Source organism: Sus scrofa, chromosome 1 (assembly GCF_000003025.6).
Source record: "Sus scrofa isolate TJ Tabasco breed Duroc chromosome 1, Sscrofa11.1, whole genome shotgun sequence".
NCBI classification, from domain to species: Eukaryota; Metazoa; Chordata; class Mammalia; order Artiodactyla; family Suidae; genus Sus; species Sus scrofa.
In genome coordinates, this window is record NC_010443.5 from 25478768 (window position 1) to 25505554 (window position 26787).

General features: G+C 40.1%; 1 protein-coding gene across 6 annotated transcripts in view; it reads left to right on the forward strand.

The window, feature by feature from the left end:
- REPS1 (RALBP1 associated Eps domain containing 1) overlaps positions 2516–26787 on the forward strand; it is an 84002-nt gene continuing 59730 nt past the window's right edge. For all 6 annotated transcript variants that reach the window (XM_005659169.3, XM_005659170.3, XM_021087338.1 and 3 more), the window contains exon 1: positions 2516–2995. In XM_005659169.3, the coding sequence (XP_005659226.2) occupies positions 2843–2995 (153 nt within the window). In that variant the 5' untranslated portion in view covers positions 2516–2842. The remainder of the gene's footprint in view (positions 2996–26787) is intronic.

Consider the following 26787-nt stretch of genomic DNA (forward strand, 5'->3'; position numbering starts at 1 on the left):
TGTGTAGGCTCTGCATAGATCACAGGTTGCTGCGGAGGTGCAGGTTCCATCCCCAGTCTGGTGCAGTGGGTTAAAGGTTGCACTGCAGCTGTGGCTTGGTTTCAATCCCATAGGAATGCCCCTATGCCGAAGCAGCCTTAAAAAAAAAAAAAAAAAGTAAACAAGTATATATGTTAATGTAGTGAAATGCGCTATAAGGAAAAATAATTCAGATAAGGAGTTAGAGTGTGGTGGGGGGGCTACTTTAGATCAGGTGTTGAGGGAAGTTCTCTCTGAACTTCTGCTCTACAAACAGGGACCTGAGGTGTGCCAGAACAAGCTACGCAAAGGTTTGTGGGAAGAGCATTTCACGTGGCAGGAGCAAAGGCCTTGGGGCAGGAAAGAGCCTCAGGGCCTAGGAAAGGTGGTGGAGAAAAAGATGCTGAAAACAACTGAGTCATTTCCTACATCATGCAGGCCTCCCTTTTACACTTGTGGAAGACAGGCCAGCTGTGGGTCTCTGATCATCTCTAGCAGCTGTCTTGTAGAGATATGTGAGTTATTGTTGTGGCAAATTTAAAGTTTTAGAGATAGATAGAGAAACGAGATTAATGGCATGATATGTAAGTATATAAAATGATACTATTCAAATACAGCTCCACAATCCCTATTTTTAATAATAATAATAAAAACAAGGTAATAAATACTTATTACTGTATATATTAATATTATATAATGTGTATATATACTCCATTAAAGCCTGGAGTAAAAGGAACAAATATTGACACTAAGTGGCACATATAAAGACTATATATATATATGTATAAAGACTTAGCCTCATGTGAGTTGAGTTGAGATTTTGCCTCCAAAAGAGGCAGGGAAGGTTTTGCTGCCAAAGTGCTACAAAAAACCTTTGGGTTTTCACTGTTCTCTGAATTTTGGAATTCCAGATAAAGGATTGTAGATCTGGGAGTTCCTGCTGTGGCAGGTTAAGGACCTGACATTGTCTCTGTGAGGATGCAGGGTGGCTCCCTGGCCTTAGTGGGTTAACCATCTCACTTTGCTGCAACCTGTGGGGTAGGCCTCAGCTGCAGCTAGCGTTAGACCCCTAGCCTGGGAACTTCCATATGCTGCAGGTGTGACCGTTAAAAAAAAAAAAAAAAAAAAAAAAAGACTGTAAATCTGTCATAATTTTCTTTCTTGGGCCCTTTGTAAGACCAGTACCTCTCTCTGGGGAGTAATGTGTAGAAGACAAAATGAAAACCAAAACTGAAAAATCTAATTCTGTACTAGCTGCTGTTTTTGAAATATTTCCTATTTGCTAAGGATAAACTCTTTTTTTTTTTTTTTTTTTTTTTTGCTTTTTAGGGGCTGCATTTTGCAGCATATGGAAGTTCCTGGCTAGTATGGGAACTATAGCTGCCGGCCATAGCAATGCCAGATCCCAGCCACATCTGCGACCTATACCACAACTTAGAGTAACACGGATCCTTAACCCAGTGAGCGAGGCCAGGGATCAAATCCGCATCCTCATGGATACTAGTGGAGCTCATTACCGCTGAGCCAAAACGGGAACTTCCAAGGATAAACTCTTGTTAAGATATTCTATTTAAGGTATCTCGAGAATTACCTCTCTTATGGGTGCAGCAGAGAACAGTGCAGTCACATGATCTTCAGAAAGGAGGAAATTAGGGGTGGCAGGAGAAATTCTTGGTGGCCAGAACCACCTTGTCCAGAGAGAAAAATTTCCCCAACTTCCTCCTCTATTCAGCAAGTTTGGCTTGGAGCAAGAGTGGAAGTTAGGTCTCTGTAGTGGTGTCTACACGATGAGAGTTCTCAGATGGAATAGATGCTCATAGCCCTTCAAAACATATAGAAATATTGAACTGATCCTCAATTATTAATTGACCTCAAAGGGTACAACAGAACAATAACAATAACCTTAACAGTTTTCCCCTTTCAGTCAATGTTTATTAACAGTTAGTGCCAAAAGCTTTGAAAACAATCCAAACTGCAGCTTTGTATCTGAGTTCTCCTGGTCTGAATGCGCTGCGCGCTGTTCCCCCCCTTCCCGCCCCCAGCCGCAGACCGCAGACCAGCTCGCAGGGGTCCCAGCTCCTCCAGCCCGCCGCGCCGACGGCCGCTCCGCCGCGGGGCTCCAGCCACCAGGGGGCGCTGCGGCCCCCTCTCCCGGGAGCGGCCGAGCCAGCCCGGTGGGTGTTGCTCTCTCCCTCTCGCGCTCTCTCCTCCCGGCCTCACATCCGGGTCTGGAGCGGGGCCGCCGCTGTCAGTGTCGGTGCGGTCGCGTCGGGGGCCGGGCCGGGGCGCAGTAAATGGCGGCGGAGGGAGGCGGAGCGGCTGCCGCGCTCAGCCTAGAGCCCCCGAAACTTTAGACTAGAAGCCCCACAACTTTTCTGGGAAGTGCTGCCGCTCCGGGGGCGTGGACGGAAGGGGAAGGCGAGGCGGGAAGTCTGGGGGGTGGGGGGAAGCGGCGGGGAGCCGGGGAGACTCGAACCCGCGGCGGGGGCGGAGTCCGCTCGCGCCTCGCGCCGCCGCGGCCCCCGCCTCCTTCCCCGCGTTCTCCTCGCGGCCGCTGAGGCGGAGCGGGAGCCGCGCGACGCGCCGAGCCCGGGACTGCGCGGGGCCTCGTAGGCGGCGGCGCGCCGAGCTCAGCCGGGCCCCCTTCCCGCGACCTCCCAGCCCTGCAGCTCCGACGCCCCCCGCGCGCGCGAGGCCGGGGCTTTCCGCTGCTTCGGGAGGCGAGGAGGAGGAGGCCGGGCGACGCGCAGCCGTCATCCCGGGGTCGCGGGGCCGGGCCCCGGGTGTTGCATGCGGGGCGGGGCGGCCGTGAGCGGAGGCGAAGATGGAAGGTTTAACGCTCAGCGATGCGGAGCAGAAATACTACTCGGATCTCTTCTCCTACTGCGACATCGAGAGCACCAAGAAGGTGGCGGCCAACGGGCGGGTGCTGGAGCTGTTCCGGGCCGCGCAGCTACCCAACGACGTGGTCCTCCAGGTAACGCCACCGCCCTCCCTTCCTGCCGCGTCCGGGGGTCGGCGGACGGCCGAGGGGTCGCCTCTCGGCGGCTCGGGCCTCCAGCCTCTTGCTTCCGCGGGGTGGGAGTGGGCACTGTTTCCAGAAGGGCGAATGGTGGGCAGGTTCCCCCCGGCTCCTCCGCTGCGGGCCGGGGCCGCAGGTGCCCGGGCGGCCGGGATTCGCGAGGGGGAGGGGGTCGCTCCTCGAGGACAAAAGTCAAGCAAATATACAGTGGGGGGGGAGGGTCTGTGTATTATCTCTGAAGCGCCTAAGTCGTGTATCTCTCGGTTGTCCCTTAGAATCTGTTTTTCAGCACTGGAAAAGCAACTTCAGATGCAGGATCTTGGATTGTTACCATGTCTTTGAATCCTAGGTCTTGGTAGTGTATATGTAGCTCTTAGGATCCTACATTGCGGTGAAGTTATCAGTGTAGGCAAAATGTTTTTTAATTCTTGAATTAGCCGAGCAGACACGATAAAGTCGTTTTTATAGACTCAGGAATCGAAAAAGCTTTTTTTTTTTTTTTTAAGGCAGTTAAATTCTTAGGAAGATTAAAAAATTTGAACTTTCAGCTAGTAGTTTGCTTCAGATATGAAAAGAACTTTAACTATAGGATGCGTGGCTGATGTAAACTGGATGGTTTTCCCATTGGCATTCCATAGCATTTGGTGGAACTTGTGGATTGGGTTGGAAGATAAGCATTGAGCAACTGGAAGTCAAAGGTGCATATTTGCCTCAATCTGTAGCATCAGAGGAACAAGCAGAGTAAGTCTTAAGCTTTCTTCATCACGTCTGCTTTTAAAGGAGAAGGCTTCCTAGAAGTTCCTATCTAACATATGTGGTGAGCATTGATGCTGTTCTGTTTAATGATTCATGGCTGCTAGTAAGAGTGTGTCTGAACATGGCATGAAGAACAGGTTTTAAACTTTCGTCTTTATAATGAACCAAGCCAGTTATACAAATATCCAAAATGTACAGCCATGTGCATGGGTACGATGCCATGTACCATAGAAAGCACTGAATCAGTTTTCAGGCCTGGTCTTTGACCTCACCCTGTCAACCAGTGTGACTTTGGGCCAGGCACTTTCACTCTTCAAGCAGCAGTGTGCTTAGAATGAGGGTCAAGTTCCTTCTAACAAAAGTTCTGGGAAATATAAAAATGTCCACGTAGGCCTCTGTTTTACAGGTTACCTGTGCATTAGCTGTGACTAAGTTTAATGAATTCTGTCGTTTTGCATAATCTTGTATGTTTTACATTGCTTTTTTAATATTTGGGGAGGAAAAGTTGGGTGTCTTGTACCATCTGCTAGAAGTCAGTGGCAAATTCATTCTGCCAAAAAGAGACAAACTGACTATTTTAGGTTTTGCTGGCCACATAAGGTCTCTGTCACAAATATTCTTCTTTGTTTTTGTTTTTACAGCCCTTTAAAAGTATAAAAATCTTTCTTAGCTCAAGGGCACACAAAATCAGGCTTTAGTTGCTGACCCCTGCTGATACAGGTGGTGGTCGTGTGGGTACTACAGGCTCCCCATATGGCTTTGCATCTAGGCTTATAGGAATAGGCCTAGTCAGAATATGCTCATTAGTGATATTGCTCTTTTTGTAGAAATACTTTCAAACCATTTAAAAACTAAAATTAAGAGGAAACCTCCCATGTTCTATTTAGCTTATGTCTTTGGAGTGGTAGATCTGAAATAAACTGACTTTCAAATTTTTAATGGTGCGTGAAAACTTTAGGATACAAATTAGCATTAATTAATCTTTGCTTGAAATATATTTAATCCAGTCCAAGTTATTTTCATATTGTGCTCAATTTTATTAACACTCAAAAAGAAATTTGTATTGCCTTTGTATGGAGAGAACTTAAGTAGCATAAATATTCAGGATTCAGTTACAAGTTGGAAACTGTCGGAACTTCCTGAAGCAGAATTCTTATAGCATTCTGGGTGCCTTGAAGCCGTTTTACTTAGAAATTGGCCTAAGATGTAAAATGTGGGACAGAAGAGGACTATGGAATTAATTCCCTTATGGGAGCTTGGGATTGTCCCAAAACACAGCCCTCCCTTGCCTCCTAGGTGGAAAACATTTGGGGCGACTCACATTTAACTCTGAGTTGTTAACACTGGGCTAGGCTTTGAAGAGCATCAAAAGTAAGAAGCTCTCAAGGACCTTGTAAACAACAGGAATATACATGTCGCATAAAGCAGACTGTGAATGCTCTAAGAGACTGTAAAGGAGGGTACGATCAGGAAAGGCCTCTTGACTTAATTCAGATGGACCTTAACATTGGCGTGAGAGATGAAGAGGACATCCAGGAAGGGAAAAAACATGGCCAAAGGTGGAAAGTGTAGAAAGGAGCCTTTTCAAGGACTAGCAGATAGAAGCTAGAGTATGTTTTGGGCATAATGAAACTTAGAAAGAGACCACATTAGGAGAGATTCTAGAGAACAGGCAAATTGCATATTTCTTTGGGCAGTGGAGACTCACTGATAGTTTTTGACTCTGAGCGAGGAGGAGAGTAGAGTCTGTGGAACGAGGCTCCAGCAGTGGTTGGAATGGAAGCTGGGTACTGGGCACCCAGACCAGGGTGACAGCAGTAGGATAGAAAAGCAGGGGCTGGATGAACAGGTCTGCTTTATTGAAGTTCTGCTGGGTAGCTGCAATGTGAGGTGCTCTGTGGGATAATGTTTAATTGAGGCCAGATTATCGAGGCTGGGTGGAGAGCTTTGAACTAATTGTGAAGGTAGTAACAGGGAGTTGTAGATTTAAGAGAAATGACTCATAAAAGCAGTGCTGTAGGAGGCCCTTAGGAGATCAGAGCAACTGGAAGTAGAGGGAAGAAACTGGAGACGAGTTTGGAAACTGATCCTCTAATGCATAGATGAAGTGGGGGAATCAGGCCATGGAACTCAAATGTGGGAGTAGGGCAGACCACGAGGAGAGTGATTTTGCCCCACAGGAGGCATTTGGAGATATTTTTGGTTGTCATAACTTGGGAGGATAGAGACAAGAGATGCTGCTGAACAGCCCGCAAAGCACGGGGCAGCCCTCACAGCAAAGAATCATCTGGCCCAAAATGTCAGTTGTGCCGAGACTAAGAAAACCTAATCTGGACTCTGGTGGTGACAGTGGGACAGAAAATGAGGCTGAAGATACAATAGAGATTTTTGAAGGTAGCCCTGCGTTACCTGGTGATACTTAGAGGAGAGTAGGGCAGGAGATATTCTCTGTTGGACAGCACTCAACAATTAGAAAAAGGGCCGGCCGGAAGAGGGTCTGATTTTTAAAGAGAAAATGATGAGCTTGATTTCAGGATGGCAATGCCTGTCTCCAGGAGATGGTTGGAAATGTGTGATTTTTGTACCTCTAGTGAAGTACAGTGAAATTCAGGTATTTGGGGTGTCTCCTCTGCTTTTCTCACCTGCGTATCCTGGGTGGTGGCCAGACAGCTTCTCACACCGCGTAGGCATGCATATACACATCAGGGCTTTGACGGATGTAGTCGTTTTCAGCATTTCTTAATAAAAGTCATGAGAAGGCTGAGTCATCTGGGGGAATGAGAATAGAGAACAAAGAACAGAGGGCCCAGAACTGAAGGCAGAAGGAGCTGGCATTTATTGAGTGCCTATTATGTTCTTTTACTGGGCAGATCATTTTCATGCAAGAACTCATTTGATCCTCACAACAACCCTGTGAAGTGTGTATTGTTCTTGTTTATTAACTAGGAACTTGATAGGCAGAGAAGTTAAAGAACTAGTTAGTGAATAGAGTACCTCTCCTTTGCCATTATTCCTTGCCACCTCCCAGCTGTTTCTTTTTGCTGTTCCTGTGATTGGTTTGCCCATAGTTCCTATGAAGATTAGAGATTTTTTTTTTTTTTTTTTTGTCTTTTGCCATTTCTTGGGCTGCTCTCGCGGCACATGGAGGCTCCCAGGCTAGGGGTCTAATCGGAGCCGTAGCCACCAGCCTACTCCAGAGCCACAGCAACGCGGGATCCGAGCCGCATCCGCGACCACACCACAGCTCACAGTAGCACTGGATCCCTAACCCACTGAGCAAGGGCAGGGATCGAACCCGCAACCTCATGGTTCCCAGTCGGATTTGTCAACCACTGCGCCACCACGGGAACTCCAGAGATTTTAAATTATTTTATTTTGAGTTAGATATGGGTTTCACACTTTGCAGAGTAAATAATTGTATGTATGATGATATCTGGAAGTACAGCCACTTCAGAGTAGGAAGATTCTTGTAGTTGGTATCCTGGGTTTTATGTAACTACAGTTGTCAAATGTCTTAAGATATGTTTACCACACTTGTTTTGGAATAGCAGAATAAAACGTCTTCTGAGTTTAAGGGTTTGTTTGGGGGGGACATTGTGTTAATAGACAAAGTGAATGAGCCAAAGTTTTATAGAATTATGCTCCATACCAGAGAGGAACAGGACTAGGGAGAAAAAAGTCTGGCTCCTAGGATTTATCATGAGGAATTTTTCTCTCTGGTGAGCAAGAAAATACTCAGTGGCTTAAAAATAATCTTTTCCAGAATTATTTTATTTTTGAAACATTAGGGAAAGTATACTTTTTACCACAGTAATTAGTATGCTTCTTTAGCTTTTACTTAAAACTTCTGCTTTGGGAAATGTTTCAGAACTTCATAACAGACTTTGAATGCATAATACCTTGATAAGAGACTCTAGAACTAACTGTTCTTTTATTAAAGGTTATAAGCAATGTACTCTATTAACCAGGCTGAGAAAATCTTTTAGTTTATTTGTGTTGAGCATTATTTTCTATCTAGGCTAATATATTTGAATAACACATTAATTTAACGGGGGAAAGGTGATAAAAAAACAAACCATTTTGTCTTTCTCTTCAAATTTGTTGAATTATATCTTCTCATTAGTGATAGGATTAAAATAGGGAAGCAGTGCCTCATTTATGCATTGAAAATTATAAATGTCATAAGTTAACTGAAAGTTATGATTGAAAATTAAATGTTAGATTTGTTATTATAGAATAATTTTTCATTTGTAATCACTAAAATAATTATAAAAAACTATAAAAATAATCTTGCCTTAAACAGACACTTTACACAGTTCACAAACTTTGTGAAAGAAGTCAAACTTAATGCTTTTCTGGAGTTCCTGTCATGGCTAAGTGGAAATGAATCCGACTAGGAACCATGAGGTTGCGGGTTCAAACCCTGGGCTCGCTCATTGGGTTAAGGATCCGGCATTGCCATGAGCTGTGGTGTAGGTCGCAGACGTGGCTCGGATCTGGCATTGCTGTGGCTGTGGTGTAGGCCGGCAGCTACAGCTCCGATTAGACCCCTAGACTGGGAGCCTCCATATGCTGTGGGTGCGGCCCTAAAAAGACAAAAAAAAAAAAAAAAAAAAAGCTTAATGCCTTTCTGTAGTGTCATATTTACTTAAGATTTTTTTCTTTCCTATGTCACATTGTACTTTTAACTTTTTTCTTTTTCTTCTTTTACCCAGTAGCCTAGAGTTAAAGTCTTAGTATCTTGAGAATTCAAACTAGGCATTTTGACAGAGCTGTAAGAGTGTGAGAAGTTGATGTAAGGAGGACTAAACTTGGCAGGCAAGTTCCAGTCCTGACCTTGAGCACATCACCTAATGCCTGGATTTTAGGATTTTAATTCTCGCCATGGACATTATTAGATTGATTTTTCTTTTTCTTTTTCCTTTTCTTTATTTTTAGGGCTGCACTTGAGGCATATGGAAGTTCCCAGACTAAGGGTCGAATGGGAGCTGCAGCTGCAGGCCTACATCAGAGCAACAGCAGCACATGGAATCTGAGCTGCATCTGTAACCTATGCAGCTTGTAGCAACACACGATCCTTAACCCACTGAGTGAGACCAGAGTTCAAACCCACATCCTCACAGACATTGTGTCTGGGTCTTAATCCCCTGAGCCACAGCGGGAACTCCCTGGATTGGATTTTTCAAAGGAGAGGTCACAGTGTGGAAATGGCCACTCTAACCAGGCATATCCTTAAAACAGGTAGCCAGACAGATTTGAAATTAATTGATAAACTCTTTCCAAGCTGGAATTGATTTCTTTACACACTTAGGGTTGGAATTGATTTCTTTTACACACTTAGGGAGGTTTGAAGAGGAGAATCTTGCCTAAAATGCTGAAGTGATTATGTATACCAGGGAACTGGTGAACTGAGGGAACCAATGAAAGGGTTGTAAGGTCCATTAGTACTTAGTTCTTCAAGGTATCTGGCCAGTGAGAATTTGAAATGGGAGATTGGACTTGGTGTTCCTGATGCTTTCTGCGGGTATGTTTCATTTTCTGTAGTCTTTCTTGATTTGTGTTTCCCCTCTGACTCTGTGTAAGGAATTTATGTCTGATGGGTTGCATGTATAGGCTTGACATAAAAATCAGAATGTAATAATAACATTGGTTCAGAAATCTTTTTTTTTTTTTTTTTTTTTTTTGCTTTTTAGGGCCGCACTCGCAGCATATGGAGGTTCCCAGGCTAGGGGTCTAATCGGAGCTACAGCTCCTGGCCTATGCCACAGCCACAGCAACACCAGATCCAAGCTGAGTCTGCGACCTATACCACAGCTCAACGCCGGATCCTTAACCCACTGAGCAAGGCCAGGGATCAAACCTGCAACCTCATGGTTCCTAGTCAGATTCCTTTCCACTGCGCCACATCAGGAACTCCCAGAAATCTTTAAGTTCAGATCGTATACCAGATTTTGTTGCAATTTGATGAATTAGCTCAAAAGCCTTTAAGAAAAAACCCACATCTCTTCATTTTGTTTTAAGGATTGACTCTATGTTGAATTTGAGTCTGTCATGTTAAATGATGAAGCCAAAACTTAGGAGATTGTATTTCCTTCAAACCTCTGTTTGATTCCCTTGGATTCTGGTTCACATAGTGGATGAACACTGCTTAGAAAACAGTTACACAGAGTTTATATATAATTCAAAGTTTCAGCCTTCCCCCAACCTAGTCATGCTCATCCTATGGACCTCTAGATGAAGACAGTTTTAAGGAAAAGCAGGTAGATTTGGGAAATACATAGTTCTTTCTTAAATCATCAGTTTTGTGTTATTTTTAGTAAATACTTTTTTCGTAGCTACCGTTTATATTTGGAGTGTATATGCAGTGGTGAAAACTCAGAAATCTTCACCTCCCTCATGAATTATAACTTGTAGTTATGTGAAAAATGAAAAGAACTGGGTGCAGTCAATAGAGAATCATGGGAGACCATGAGGACCTACTTAGATGTCAGGGAAGGGCTCTCTTGAGACATGGATGGGTAAGAGAGGGAGAATGAGGTGTTTCGCATAAGGGAACCAACATGCGAAGGGTCTGAACAGCACTTGAAGAGCTCAGAGTGTTTGAAGAGATGAACGGCTGGAGCCTTGTGAGCCAGAGGGGAGAGTGTGGCAGGGACCTCATGCTGTGGAGCCCTGTGTACAAGGATATGGAGTTTGAATTACAAAGGACTGAAAGTTTTAATTCAGGGGAGTGTTGCCCTCTGAATTACATTTGTCAAAGGTTTCCCTGCTGCGTAGAGAATCCTGGGACAAGCAAAAACAGATTGGCCAATGGACATCCAGTAATTCAGGTAGGAGGCAATGACGGCTTAGATTAGTGAGGTAGCAGTAGGCTGGAGAGCAGTGGACACATTTGAGATGTTTGTAGATGGTCGAAACAGGAGGACACAAAAGTGGATTGAATATGGAATATAAGGCGGGGGAGAACTCAGAGATGTTGCTGGAAATGACCATTGTTGAGTGGTTGGGAGAGGAATGGGTTTTAAGGGTTTTTGTTTTTATTTTGTTGGAGGTGCAATGGTGAATTCAAGAGTTTTCTTTTGTCAGTCTTAAGTTCTCAGAAGCCTTTTGAGATTGTTAAGTAGGCCTCTATCAAAAAGCATTAATAATCAAGAGGAGCTCAGAGATATTTGGTTTGGAGATGTCAATTTGAAGATTATCAGTGTGTTAGTAACATTCAAAGCCATGAAAATAGGTGAAATCACTGGAGACTGTAGAGAGGAAAGGATTGGTTAGAAACAGAACTCTGAGAACGCTGAACATTTCTAAATTGGGTAAACTCAGAAGGCTTCTAGGAAGGAGGCTAAGAAAGGACAGCCCAAGTGGTTGTAGGGAAATTGAGAATGATTATTGGATCATATCATGGATACTAAGTAATTCAAGTATTTCAAGAAAAGGATAGTTACCTATTGAGTTTGGCCAAGAGGTTGAGAAGATATGGGCAGAAATATGGCTGTTGGATTTGGCAACCTAAAGGGCATCACTGACTGTAATGAACCAGTTTCATATACTGGTAAAGATGGAAGCCAGACTTGAGTGACTCGAGGGATACACAGTGGCCCAGGAACTAGAAATCGGATGTATAGATACCTTTTTAAAGAAGTTAAAGGAAACACAGGGCCAGAACAGAAGAATGAGGATGTAAAGGAAGTCTTTTTTTGCTTTTTGAATATAAGAAGTACTGCAGCATGATTTTAGTTGTTAGGGTTAATGAGATGAGGAAGGAAGATGAGAAGTCCTTGAGAAATCAGGAACGGTCTAGGATCCTGACTGCACAGGTTTGATAGAAACTGATAACTTCTAGTTTTAAAAGGAGGAAAGAACATGTGAATATAGAGGAAAGTAGGTATATAGCTTTGGTGGAGGGGAATTAGGGTGTTGTTATCCTAATGGCCTCTTCTTCTGCTAACTGAGGCAAGATTAACAGTTTAATAGGAACAATCTAAATAAGAAAGAAAGAAAAAATTATTCACTACTGTGAATCAAAAATATAAATACTTAAGAATAAACTTACAAAAAAAAAAAAGCACCAAGGTGGCATATGGAAGTTCCAGGGCTAGGGGTCAAATCAGAGTTGTAGCACACCTCTGCAGTGACCCCAGCTGCTGCAGTCAGATTCTTGACCCACTGCACCATGGTGGGAACTCCTAACCCTTATATTTATTATCAGTTTGTTTTTGAAAAAGTGCCAGGACAGTTCAGTGAGGACAGGATAGTCTTTACACCAGATGGTGCTGGGACAATTGGATATCTCTGTGTTTAAAAAAAATGGATTTTTTTTTTCTTTTTGCTTTTTAGGGCCACACCCACAGTATATGGAAATTCCCAGGCTACGGGTGAATCAGAGCTGCAGCTGCCTGCCTACACCACAGCCACAGCAATGCCAGATCCAAGTTGCATCTGTGACCTACACCATAGCTCAAGGCAGTGCTGGATCCTTGACACCCTGAGCAAGGCCAGGGATCAAACTCGCATCCTCATGAATACTAGTTGGGTTTGTTACCACTTAGCCATAAGAGGAACTCCTAAAAAAAATGGATTTAGACATATTGTTTTATATATTTCACACCATACATAAAATTATCTCAAATCGTAAATGTTGTAAATTTGTAATTGTAAAACCTAAAGCTATAAAAATTCTAAATGATTACATAGGAGAAAGTCTTTGTGACCTTGTTTTAGGCAGAGTTCTCAGATTCGACACCAAAAACATGAATCATAAAAGAAAAAACCGATAAACTGTACTTCTTTAATGAAGTTTTAAAACTTTTTATACTTCACAAGATACTTAAGAGAATAAAGACAAGCCACAGCCTAGCAGAAAGTAGTTACATATTACAAACTTGGTAAAGGCGATGAATCTAAAGTATATAAAGAAATCTTACAATTCAGCTATAAAGAAAAAACGCAATTAAAAAATGGGCAAACGACGTTAATAGGTATTTCACCAAAGGAGATATTTTGAATGACCAATAAGAATATGAAATGATATTCAACATAGTTAGTCATTAAGGAAATGCAAACTAAGTTCCAATGATATATTGTCACAAACCCACTTAAATGGCTGTAATTAAAAAGACTGACATTATGTAGTATTGTTATTGTGGAGAAACTGGAGTCCTTGTACATTACTCTTAGAAATGTATGTGGTAGAGCCATTTTGGAAGTTTGGCTGTTTCTTAAAAAGTTAAACATATGGTTGCCGTGTGAGCCAGCAGTATCCACTCTTAGGCATCTACCCAATAGAAGTGAAAACTTATACATAGAAGGAATTGTAAATGTCCATTAAAGCAGCATGATTCACAATAGTCAACAATTGGAAAGCAATCCAAATGTCTCTCAAATGATGCAAAACAAAATATGGTATATCTATACAATGGAATACTATTCTGTAATAAAAAGGAACCAATTACTGGTAAATGCCACATCAAAGATAAATGTCAAAAACATGGGAAGTGACAGAAGCCAAACACAAAAGAGTACATATTGTGTGGTTGCATTTATGAAATGTCTAGAAAAGGCAAGTTTATACAGAAAGCAGAACAGTGGATAGCTGAGGTCAGGGCAGGAGTGGAAACACTCTGGAGGAAGACTTTTGGGGTGATAGAAAAGTTCTAAAATTGGATTACAGTGATCATGCGCAACTCTATAAATTTTCTTAAAACTCAGTGAATTACATGTATACTTACTGTGGTTGAATTTTGTGATATATAAATTATACCTCAAAGCTATAAATTAAAACTTTAATAACATTTAATAACAGTTTGGGAGGTGAGGGGAATGCAAGTATAGTCATCTTGAAGAATGTGAATTGAATATGGTAGAGAATAAAGGAACCTTTGTGCTGTCTATATAATTTTTAATTAAAACCTCAACATAACAGTGTAATCTGGCATTTAGTAATGGCTTTACATTTTTGAATATCATATGAAAGGTGATATATTGATAGATTTATGTATGGAAGAGAGTGCCACATGAAAATTCATTACAGCTGGGTATATTTGCCTGAGGCACCGGTATTTAAATAATAATTCTGGCTTACATTTATTCACTGCTTTCTTTGTGCTAGCTCTGCATGCCTTATTGTATTAGCTTGTTTTGTAAGTGTATTATTCGATAGATTTAGGAAGGGATTGAAAAAATTGTGATTTAGAATAAATAGAAACCCATTTCCATCTATTGACTTGGGGTAGTGTGATGATTATTATATATATATGTTTATTTATTTATATATATTTATATTTGTGTATATATATATTTTGTTTGTTTGTTTTTGCTTTTTAGGGCCGCACCTGTGGCATATGAAGGTTCCCAGGCTAGGGGTCTAATCAGAACTACAGTTGCTGGCCACAGCCACAGCCATGCCGGATCCAAGCCTCATCTACGGCCTACACCACAGCTCACCAAAATGCCAGATCCATAACCCACTGATTGAAGCCAGGGGTTGAACCTGCCACCTCATGGTTCTTTTCCACTGTGCCATGACGGGAACTCCATGATTTAAATATATTTAATCAGATAACGGATTGAACCCAATCCATAGGAATGACACCACCAGATCCTTAACTGCTAGGCCATCAGGGAACTCCTAACTCAGATATCTTAATTAATTTTATGGAAAATGACAAAAATGTAATACCTCAAAAATGATCTGAGTTTGAAATAATCATGCCCAGTAAGTAATAATTTTAATGAAATAATATTTACAACCTATAGGACCACTTCTGGTTGCTTTCATTTATTGACATAATCACTGTCACTCTCATGACTCTGCACAAGCTAAAAGCTCCTGTTACTTAGAGGCACTGATTTGTTGTCTTTGTATCTCTGAATTGCTGTGTCCAATCTGAGTTTGTATAAGGAGATAGATCTTGGGCATAATCCACATTATATTGATGTGCTTCTTGGGATAAAAAGTAGTTGCTAAGAGTGGTGATCTAAGAGGGATTTTATTTCTTCTTGTCTGTGGATTATGTCTATCATTGTATATGAAAATAGAAATAAATATCTGTTTCCTTAAAAAAAGAAATTATTGTCCAGAAACTATTCAAGAGTATTGTTTTTTTTGTTTTTTTTGTTTTTTTTTTTGCCATTTCTTGGGCCACTTCTGTGGCATATATGGAGGTTCCGAGGTTCCAGGCCAGGAGTTGAATCAGAGCTGTAGCCGCCAGCCATACCAGAGCCACAGCAGTGTGGGATCCGAGCCGCATCTGTGATCTACACCACAGCTTACGGCAACACCAGATCCCTAACCCACTGAGCAAGGCCATGGATCGAACCCCCAACCTCACGGTTCTTAGTCGGATTCGTTAACCACTGAGCCTCGACGGGAACTCCGGATTTTTCTTGATGTCTCATTTGTGACTAGAACAATCAGAGGTTTGACTGTTTAAACTATAGAGTGTTTATTGATACTATATATTATTAATAGTTGATTTTAAGAATTCATATTTTTTTCTAAAGCAGTTAATTATATATTACAGAAAAGTTATTACAACACTCTTATAGTTTTCTGCATCAGCAAGTAGTGAGTATGGTCAAAGTTGCATAGACTTAGGAATGTGACATTGTCACAATCTGTTTTGAATCTCCACCTCAGTGCTTATTAACTTTTTTGCTCTGAGCGAGAAACTTAACCTCTCTTGAAGACTCCCATTTTCTCATCTGCAGACTAAGGATGATACCAAATCTGAAGGTTTTGTAGTGCTGCAGTGACGTGTAAATATCTAGCATGGTGCCTTGTTCTTAAAGGGTGATCAGAGAAGTTCATTCACCCAAACTCTGCTCTATTGAGGAAAACTCATAATTTGTAGTATCTTGTCTTTAACAGTAGTAAAAAAAAAAAATCTATTGTTCAAACCTAGCTTTATACCTATTGTTGTTTTTGTTGCACCGAACTTAATACACTGCCCCCAATCCTTTGATCCTGTCAGTAATGCCTTATGCTTTTCCCTTTAATTGTGTAATTAGAAGATTTGTCCTCCTGGAGCAAAGTTTACTACCAAAGGACAAATAAAGGATATTTCTGAGGCTTTGAGCCTCCATCGCTTGTAGAGTGGTGATAACCATTAACAGATAAAGAAGTGAGGAGGGGGGTCTAGTTTTTTTGTTGGAGGCTGTGGGCTGAATTTGGGTATGCTGAGATGTCGTATTCATTCCGTCTGAGCAGCAAGGTTCAGTGGGCATTTGAAAACTTGAGAGTAGCGACTAGGTGGCTTTAGAAGCTTGTACATACTTGGGCTGGTTTCTGAATGAGGCCATTCACTAGAAATGAGGAATGTTTAACTTATTGTATTTGAAATGTTCTTTCAGAGTAAATGGTAAATTGCACCTTTTGTGTGTAGATTTAGGTATTCTCATTTAGGACCTCAGATTTTTTTCTGGAACTATCTTGAAAGTAATAGGAAGGCAGGGTGGATGAGAAAGTGTAACGTCTCTTTACCTGAACTTAGTCCAGCCTCCAAAGAATTAAATCTTGGATATTAAACCCAAAACCCACACATTTAAAGTGAAAGGTTTTAGCTGTTTGCAAGCAACCTCCAAAGCAAAGTGATTGCATTTAGCCAAGTTATTATAAGACTCAGAATTAGAAGAGGTTAGCTTACCCTTTGCCATCAGCATCACATTGCAGTTTTGTGGTTCTCATTTAACACAGGTGTCTTTTAATCTTTGTAATATAAGCCTGCCAGATAATGTTATCCCCGTTTTATTAATAAGACATTGGGTGCCCTTATGATACTCAGGAATTGGTACATTCTTGAAGATTTGTGGATAAATTTCTTGAGGGTGAGTTATCCTGTGGCGTTGCTGTACCATTTCTTCAGGGATGGTGCTATTGAATTCTGCTTTCCATATGTACAGAATGCTTTTTTCTATTTAGTATCCTGTAATTGCATCATTCATCACTGAACAAATACTATTAAACACCTATAATTTATGCATCACGGTATGCACCAGGGCACAGAGGGTGCAGAGGTGAATGAAAGAAACACGGTTCCTGCCCTTCTGGAAAAGTTTCTCCTAGGTCCAAGGACCTAGGAGGGGTCACTGTTCCTATTTGGTTCATGATTTTATCTCTGGCACATTGTTGGTAGTTAATATTTGTTCAGTGTTGAAGGAGTGAGCGTGGATTTATCCTTTTTTTTTTTTTTTCCTTTCCAGTAGTATGTTTGCTTGTCCGTAACTTAAATATGTATTGCACCCAATTCAAATAATAATGGTAATAACAAATGCTGGTGTAGTGCCTATGATATGCTAGGTACTGTTTGCACCCCTTTACAAACATTACTTTATTTAATTCTAAGTGTTATAAAGTGAGTAAGTACAGCTTATTCTCCTTGCTTTTAAAAATGAAGATAAAGAAAAGGCAAAGTAACTTCTCCAAGGTCACACACAGCCAGTAAATGGTAGAGCTGAGATTTAAGTAGTCCTATTTTTTTTTAACCACTATGCTCTACTTTCTAAATATTATATGATTACTTATTATTCCATTTCCATGCTCAATATCTTTACCCTCTAACATATCTCACAAATATTCTAAATTCCCAAATTTCTTCGTTAAATTTGTTTGGAAAAAAAGGGGGGGTATCTGAGCTCATATTCTCCAATATGAGACCCTTAAAATACAGGTGGTCAGAAAATGAACCAACATCTAAAAATAAGGAAATAACCCCCCCCTTTTTTTCGTCTTTTTACCTTTTCTAGGGCTGCTCCTGTGGCAAATGGAGGTTCCCAGGCTAGGGGTCTAATTGGAGGTATAGCCGCCGGCCTACACCACAGCCACAGCAACGCCACGGCTGCAACCTACACCACAGCTCACGGCAACACTGTATCCTTAACTCACTGAGCAAGGCCAGGGATCAGACCTGCAACCTCGTGGTTCCTAGTCAGATTCGTTAACCACTGTGCCACGATGGGAACTCCAATAACCTCTTTCTAATCACAGTATTTCTTAGAAATAAAATGAATAAAGTGCAAGTAACAATATGAAGAAAAATTTTTGTTTGACATTTACAAGTCACATTGAGGGCCCCACACCAGCCTGTGGAGTCCCAGTACTGCTGTGAGTCCTGCTAGAATCTAAAAGTTCTAACAAGTCCTGTTTACACCTGTCTTTCAGCAGTATGCCTTGGAACAGTTTGGTAAATAAAACTTCAAAAATAGGGAATTCCCATTGTAGCGCAGCGGAAACGAATCCGACTAGGAACCATGAGGTTGCAGGTTTGATCCCTGGCCTCACTCAGTGGGTCAGGGATCTGGTGTTGCTATGAGCTGTGGTGTAGGTCGCAGATCCTGCTTGGATCCTGTGTTGCCGTGGCTGTGGTGTAGGCCGGCAGTTGTAGCTCCAATTTTGACCCCTAGCCTGGAAACCTCCATATGCTGCGGGTGAGGCCCTTAAAAAAAAAAGCAAAGCAAAACTTCAAAAATAAATCCTTTTGCTGCATTTACTTAGATACTACCACTGATTATTTTCAGCAGTTTGCTAAGTAAACTATTAATTTTATTAAAGTAAAGGGATAGATTTTTAAACTTTTTATGTAAAAGTTAAAGGGGCAAATAATACTCTAAAAGATGGTTAAAAAGAATACTTACGTCCACTAAAGCATAGTCAGTATCTCCTCTAGGAAGTTCAATTTGTTTGACTTTAATGAGGATCTGCTTCTCCAGTGGACTGAAACTTGGGTCAAAGCTCATGGTAATGTGGTTTGGATCACCTTACCATAGGAATGGCAGTTCATACCTTCCGGTATGAATAAAATCAGCCAGAATGAATTTGTAGTGTGAAGAGTGAAAGAACGGAGAGCAAAAGGAAGCCTGAGGTCGTAGCTGCCTCTGAGGCTTAGGAGGGAAAGGGGCAGAGAAAGGAGGCAGGAGAGCATCACGGAAAGAGCAGTCTTTCGCATGCCACCAAACTCAGATTGGGTTTCATGGAGGCATTTGTGGAAGTCAAATGGCTTCCTAACAAGTTAATACATTACCCTTTCCAAAATATTTTCTAATGTAGACTTTTGACTAATTCATACTTGATTTTTCTTTTACAGTCTCTACACTGTTGTTGAGGTTTTAAGTTCCAGAGCAAATTCTTCTCTTGATAAGTTCTCTATATTGAGATATTTGTAAACTAATTTTTTATAGTCCTTTGGTTTCCTTCAAAATTTTTATTCCAGAGGTAATATTTATCTAAGTGATCTGAATCATCATCAAGGAAAATGATGATGATCGTTAAAGACAATATTGTATTGTTTTTCATGGAATTAGAAAGGTATTGAAAATAATAATTCAAAAAACATTATAAAATACCTGTTAACGGTTTAACATCCTACTTCTTTGAACTTTCTTCTAATCCTCGCAACCAGATAACCCCCTTTCTGTAATCTTCTCACACTGTTCTGTATGTTTGTACTTGAATACAACTAGTACTTTTAGCTTCCTATTTCAAGGGTGTATATTACCCTTGATTGGTGACAGGCAGTTTGAAGACAAGTGTTAGCTTATCCTTATTTGTTTTCCTGGGAGCGCTGTGCTTGTGATAGATACCCAGATCTTACTGGATTGTGTAATTGGTGTTTCAGGGCTTCACTCCTCATCAGAACCTAACATCTTCATTTTGTCATACCACTTAAAACTATTCCAAATGACAAGGAAGGAGCCTTTTTGAACAATATGGAACCTCTGAGACTTGATTGTGTTTATCTTTTACGCTAGCTAATACTTTCGTGGTTGTTCAGGTGACTTTAGTCGGATATAGTGAACATGCATATTAACAACTTTTCTTTAAGGTATTGTACCTCAAGGCTGTTCTTTTAATTTTTTATTTTTAAAGATATAGTTCACTTTAGTAGTAGTAAACTCACATAATATTCTCTGCCTTTCAGAGGTATAATTTCTTTTTTATTTTTTATTTTATTGTTATTAAAGTATAGTTGATTTATAATGTTTCCTCAAATTCTGTTGTACAACAAAGTGACCCAATCATACACATTTCCCTATGCTGTACAGTAGGATCCTATTGCCCATCCGTTCCACATATAACAGTTTGCATCTCCCAAAACCCCAAAATGCCCATCCATCACCCCCCCACCCCAGGAAGCCCAAGTCTGCTCTTCTTGGCCATGATCTGTTTCTGTTTTTTGTTTGAAAGGTATAATTTCTAATTCTCGAACGTCACAGTGAGCAAATAGTGGTAAATAAGTAATCTAAATAAGGAAACAGGTCAATAATTCCTCATTTAATGTTAAATGACTCCTTTGGAAGAAAGCATAGCATTCTTCTGACTCTTGGAGGAAAGCATAGAATTCTCATAAAATGCATGGCAATGGGGACAGCATATCAAATCTGAGTAGTCATGCCTACCCAGCCTTAAAATTATCAACCAACTCACTCCCACATCTCACAATCTTGTTTCTGTATTCTTCTGATGTGGACTTTGTGTTCTAACCTAGTAAATCTGTTTTCTGTTTCTTACACAGTTACTTGTTCTTTGTGTAGGTTTTTTTTTTTTTAATCACGTTATTTGCTTCATCTGCAGTGCCCTTCTTCAGCTTCCATGCTTCAGTCCTCCTCTCTTTGCAGAAAGGTGACTTAGCTTTTTGTATGCTTTGGAAATCTAATTTGAACAGCCTTACCCTCACTCTGAGACTCTCATTGGCCTCCTAGCTATATCCCTTTGTATGTGTTTTGCACTGTTAACTGCTTTTTTTCATTTATATCATTGCTTAATTGTTTTTCCAGTAAATTTACATCCTAACAATGTTGTAAGGAAACTGTGAATAAAATTCAGGCTTGGTTTCTTTCATGACCTCAGGATTCTCTAGAGCAGTAAAAGCACATAGTAGATATTTAGAAAACAGAGCCAAGTTTTTAGAGAAAGCAGTTCCTTAGCTCTGTTATTATTGTGCATCCCTAGACGTGATTGTGATGATGAATTAATTAAGGCAGTTCTGGGCTCCTCACCCAGGGAAGTAAAAAGTGGGGGTGGTGAAGCTCGCAGCCTTGGAAGTTCCAGTGCTGGCGCTATGGATACTCTCTCCCCACCACAGTCAGCATTCTGGGCATGAGAAGAGGAGGTGGCAAGAACAGGAACAAATAGCGCAGAGCTCTCTGAGTTTTGACCTTGCTGCTCTGGCTGACCAATGTTGCCAGTTGCCCCTTCTCCCTTTCAGAACGTTTTTTCCCCTTATGCCTTTTTTATAACAGAATGTAAGGAGTTTAAGAAGAAACACAACTAGGAGTATATTGGCAAATAATATGGTGGCGGAATCTGGCCATCTTGGCACTATAGTATATTTTGTCTTTATACAGCTTCTGCCCAGTGCCAGTGTACCTGGCTAGAAAGAGAAGACCACAGATCCATTTACAGGGAGGTTGTTGGACCACTCCCATGATGCGCCTATAGCACATTCCCTAGCACAGGTCATTGAGATTTGTACCAAGTCAGTTACAGGTTATACTGTAATGGACCATGCTTGTTATGGTCAATTTAAACTCACAGGGATGGTAGAAACTGTTGATGTTAAACCTTCCAAATCTAAAAATCTTAAACCTTGTATTCTGTGCCTGCCTTCAGGAAGCTAAGGATTTAATAGCCACAGGAAGGGAGTTCATGGTTAGATTTTCTCTTCCTACCCACAGCTTTAAACCCCTAGAAATAGAAATCTTTCACTTCCCTAGTCACATTTGTGTAGATCCCCCTAAGACTTGTTTCTGGAGTGAATCCAAACTTAAGTGTTATCTCCTTACACCTAACAAATGGCAAAAACGGAATTGTCATAGTTACTATTTGTATTGCCTCATGCTTATTTTCTACATAGTGTTCCTTTTTACTTCCTGTGTTATTCATTTCACCCTGCACACCCATCTAGCTGCCTTCCTATTTTTCTTCTTCCTTTTACTATCAAATAACGAGTGATTCAGATTTCTTCTCTACTGCCTGTACTACTAATTGAACTTTTCTATTCCCCTCACCCCACCCCTTAAAAAAAAAAAAAAAAAAAGGTGTTCATAAAGTTCGCCTTTATCCTAGTCACCAAATCCAGTAATCTTTCCTTACTTCTTACTCTGTTTTACAGCCTCCCTTGCAGTTGACACTGAATTACTTGTTGGTGGATATTGTCTCTTCTTTGTTTGCTGTGATGTATATAACTATTATTGTTATTATATGACTTTAGCATTTTGTCTTCTTACTGTGTCTCTTTGTCTTGTGTAGAGTCAGCTTTGACTCTTAATGGTCAGCCTACAGAGTTCTTCAGATTTTCTTTCTTGGAAGAGTCTCAGCTAATCATCCTTTTCTGTCCTCTGCATTAGATACTTTCTGAGCTCTGACCACCTTATTGCTAATCTACTGCAGTAGCCTCCTAGATCTTAACTAGCTTTTCTGTAATTGCTAAAGAACAAATACATGAATTTCCAAAAACTTACATGACACTCTTGAGAAATGCTCAGTAAAGGTTAGTCTGGCATTTAGAACCCTCCCCACCTAGCTTGGTCCAGTTTACTACCTAGCCATCACTACAGTTTCTGCTTTGACCTGTTGCCACTCCTTTCAAGTTAGAATGCTCATCTTGTTTTGACTTACCCCAAACCTGTCCATTCTTTAAGATTCACATCAGGCATCTGGGTTTTTTCCTTAATAAATATTTCCAACCCATAGTAGTCTTTCTCTGATTTTTACAGAAACAGATATTAATTATAGCACCAATTACGGGTCAGGCATTGAGTTATGTGACATACGTTTAATTTTAAACTAAGAACAGGTGTTATTTGTTTTATAGCTGAGAAACCTGTGGCTCAGGAGGGCTACATGCTTGACAAATCCACCTCCATCAAATGGCGAAACTTGTGTTCAAGACACCAACTATTTTGATGTATAAAGAGCAGAGGAATGTGTGTTAGAACTTTATGTGCCTCCCAGGGCCCACTATGTACTTTGATCATTGTGCGATCTTGAGAGAACATTTTGATGAGGCTGAGGCTTTTCTGTAATGCTGCTAATTCTAACAGTCTGCCTCCTTTTTCTGTTAGAGCATTCTCTAAAATGCTGTGAGTGCCAGAAAGACTGCAGACGTACCTGCATACTTGAATTAAGGGGCGGCAGTAGGGTATCCTTATGATTTGTTTCCCAAAGTGTGGGGCATGTACCCAACAGATGTGAAAGCACAGGAAGAGAAAACTATTCCTTCTCATTTGCTTTTCAAATCTGATTGAGGAGAAAGTTTCAGTTACTGCTAAGTTTTTAACACCTTTCTAACACAGGTAACTTTCTTAATAAAGAACATGTAGGCTTTGAGAGAGCCACAGCGTATTTTGCAGGTGGTGATATTTGGCTGAAATTAAATAACAGTTGTGTTTTCATCAAGTTTATTATTGTTTTTGTTACTTTCTATGTATTTCAAATGATAACTTAATTTTCACCTATTTAGTGATATGTTCCTTCTAAAGTAAATTTAAGTTTTTAAAAAGTATCTTGATTTAAAGAAGAATTACTAAGCACATAGTAGCACAAGTGGCCCGTGGACCTAGCAGAGCTTGTGAAGGTGGTATATGTACAGGTATCTGAAGTGTGGGAAACACTGGCATAATGGGAAAAGCCAGGCCTTGGAGTTTCACAAAGCTGGGTTCAAACTTGGCCCTGCTGATTTCTAGTCTGTGACCTTGGGCAAGGACTTTTCTCTTTGCCTCACTCTTTTGATTTAATAAAATGAATATAACAATGCCTACTTTTTAGATTGTTTGAGGATTGTCTTAAATTAAGTACTAGTATACCACTCGATAAATTGTAGCTTTTTATTGTCAATTTTGTTAATTTGTTTATTGTTTATTTCCTCTTTTAGTAGACCGAAAATCTTTGATAGAATCTTAAAGATGCAGTTTAATTCTTAGTATTTCTTAGCCTTTAGCAAGTATTTCACTGTTCTGGGCCTTAGTTTCTCTGGGCATTAGTTTTTTCATCTTCATATTGAGAATAATTTAGCACCTGTGTAAGACTGTTTTGAGGATTAAACTAACTTGTAAAATACCTAGAATCGTATAGTGCCTGGTATTTGGGGTAGTGCTATTAGCTGTTATCATTATTATTTCCTTAGAGAGGATGTAGCTTTTTGGAAGATCCCTAAGCTTTTTTTTTTTTTTTCCTTTGTCCTTACCATCCTGAATTGGGGATAGAAAGTGTTCTGTGATATATGGTAAGTTCATTAAGCATCTACTAAATGTAAAGCATCTTGGTACTAGGATCATTGTAAACCAGCAAGGAAGAATAAAAAGGTCTTTAGCAAAACTACTCTGAGCCACTGATACTCTACAATCATTGCAGCATGCAGTTAATGAAACTTGAAGATTGATAAGCCCCAAAGGACTGAGCAGGTCTGATGTTGAATCATCATGAACTTCTGTATGTTGTGGCATTTTCCATGAGTAAAATTTTATTCCATTTGAGTAAAATGCCATAAAACATTTTATATTGATATGTATAATTTATTTTATATATATATATATATTTTTATTACTCAAATGAATTTATCACATCTGTAGTTGTATAATGATCGTAACAATCTGATTTCACAGGATTTCCATCCCACAGCCCAAGCACATCTCCCCACCCCCCAAACTGTCTCCTCCGGAGACCATAAGTTTTTCAATGTCTGATTCAGCATCTGTTCTGCAAAGAAGTTCTGTCTGTCCTTTTTTCAGATTCCACATGTCAGTGAAAGCATTTGATGTTGGTGTCTCACTGTATGGCTGACTTCACTTAGCATGATAGTTTCTAGGTCCATCCATGTTGCTAAAAATGCTGGTATTTCGTTCTTTTTGATGGCTGAGTAATATTCCATTGTGTATATGTACCACATCTTCTGGATCCACTCCTCTGTCAATGGACATTTAGGTTTTTCCATGTCTTGGCTATTGTAAATAGTGCTGCAATGAACATTGGAGTACATGTGTCTTTGCGAGTCATGGTTTTCTCTGGATAGATGCCCAGGAGTGGGATTGCTGGATCAAATAGTAGTTCTATGTTTAGTTTTCTGAGGAATCTCCATACTGCTTTCCACAGTGGTTGCACCAATTTACGATCCCACCTGATATGTATAATTTACCAGCATTTTTTTTAAAGGCAGTACCATGGATTCATTTTATTTGAATGATTATATTTCCTACTATTTTTGTACTTCAGTTTTTATCTGTTTTGTAAGATACAGCTGGTTTCAGGACAAGTAGTATTTGTTTTTTATTCTGTGGGTTATGTTCCTTAAATGTTGGTATTAAAAACAAATGTGGCAGGTAAAGTCATTTTCCTATTTTTCTTGAGTAATTAATTGCTTTTCTTCCTATAGAGGAGAAGATAGATCCTAAGACACAATAAAAATTATATAGTGCAAAAAGTTTTTCATAATCAAATATTTAACACAAAAATATGATAAAACACTTATTTACAAAACAAAAACACTCTACTGATGCTTAAATTTCACACCAGATATTGTTCCTTTGGAGCTAGATTTACAGGACGAGTTTAGCAAGTGACTTAATTATTCCTCCCCAACACAGTGAATTTAACTCCTTATATTTTTACTCATCATAGCAATTCATATTTAAATGTATATTTAAATATGTATCATTTTTAAGAGGGGGCACGTAACTAATAATCTATGTCTGGTATTTTGGCAGAAATAGATTTTTGAAAATTAGTTGTTGTCACGGGAATTTGTGTTATGGTTACAGACTTGATATGAAATTTTCATTCACAGAAGTAATATTTGCATTACAAGGCATCTTAGAGGTAGAATCCAGGAGGATTCCTTTAAGAGGAAACTTGAGATAAATTATGTAATTTACTTATATTCACATAGCAAGTAATCATCAAAACTTGATCCTGTGACTTACCCTCCAAAACTAACAGTTCTTGCTATATAATGTAACATAGTAGAACTCTGGTATAATACAAATTATTATATGAATTTATCACTGGCAAAACATGATACCTTATGAAATAATGGACTGGTTAAAAGCATGGGTTTCATTCCAAGTTCTTTTATTTGCTGTGTATCCTTGAGCAAGCTCACCAGTATATTAGTTTTCTCAGTTCAAAAAAGTACCTACCTTGTAAGGTCGTTAGGATGATTATATTAGTTAATATGTTACTCAGCTTGGAACAGTACCTGACACATTGTGTATACACCATTGATGTTAACTATTACCATAATCATTATTCTCGTCATCCTCACCCTGTAATAACCTACAATAGCACAGGTCAGAACACTGTCCTAAGAGTGAGACAAATGAGTTTCTCTTTGTCATAAATAATAGAAATTTCCCAGGCCCAAGTTTGGTTGACGCTAGCCAGAGGTAAAGAATATGTACAAGAAATTACAGGTGCTTAACCTTGTTCACGCTGACTCTACTCACAGCAGACACTTTAGAGCTCCACTCTATTCCGTGTGCTCCCAGGCCTACCCAGTAAAGGAGCAGTGGTGGTAACATAGTGTGGTAGACAGAACATGCCCTGGAATCCTCTGCTTCTGCCCTTCCTTTGACCGTGGTGGGTTACTTTTCCCCTGTGCTTTAGTCCTCTCGTCTGTAAAATAGGGATTACATCTCAGTCTTTCATGGATAAAAGTTTCTGTTATGAAGACTAAAGAGCTAATTTATAAAGTGCTTGTAATGATACATGGCTCATAGTATTTAAATGTTTAACTTTTGTTATTATTTTTAAAATTTTGAAGAGTTGCTGTAGCTCTGGAATAGTCTAGTCTCCATGTGAGAAAACAGGGAAATTTGGTTACTAGTAACTGTTTCCTGAAAAATATTACTGCTTAATTAGGTTAATATTAATATGGCATATTGTCAGGAAACAGCTTATTATAAGTGTAGGCTTTTTCTGTCACTTTCTGCATCTTATTGGTTAAACGGCATCCTTTATCTTTACAGATGTTTTAGAAGGGCAGTTAAAGTCTGGGTTTGCT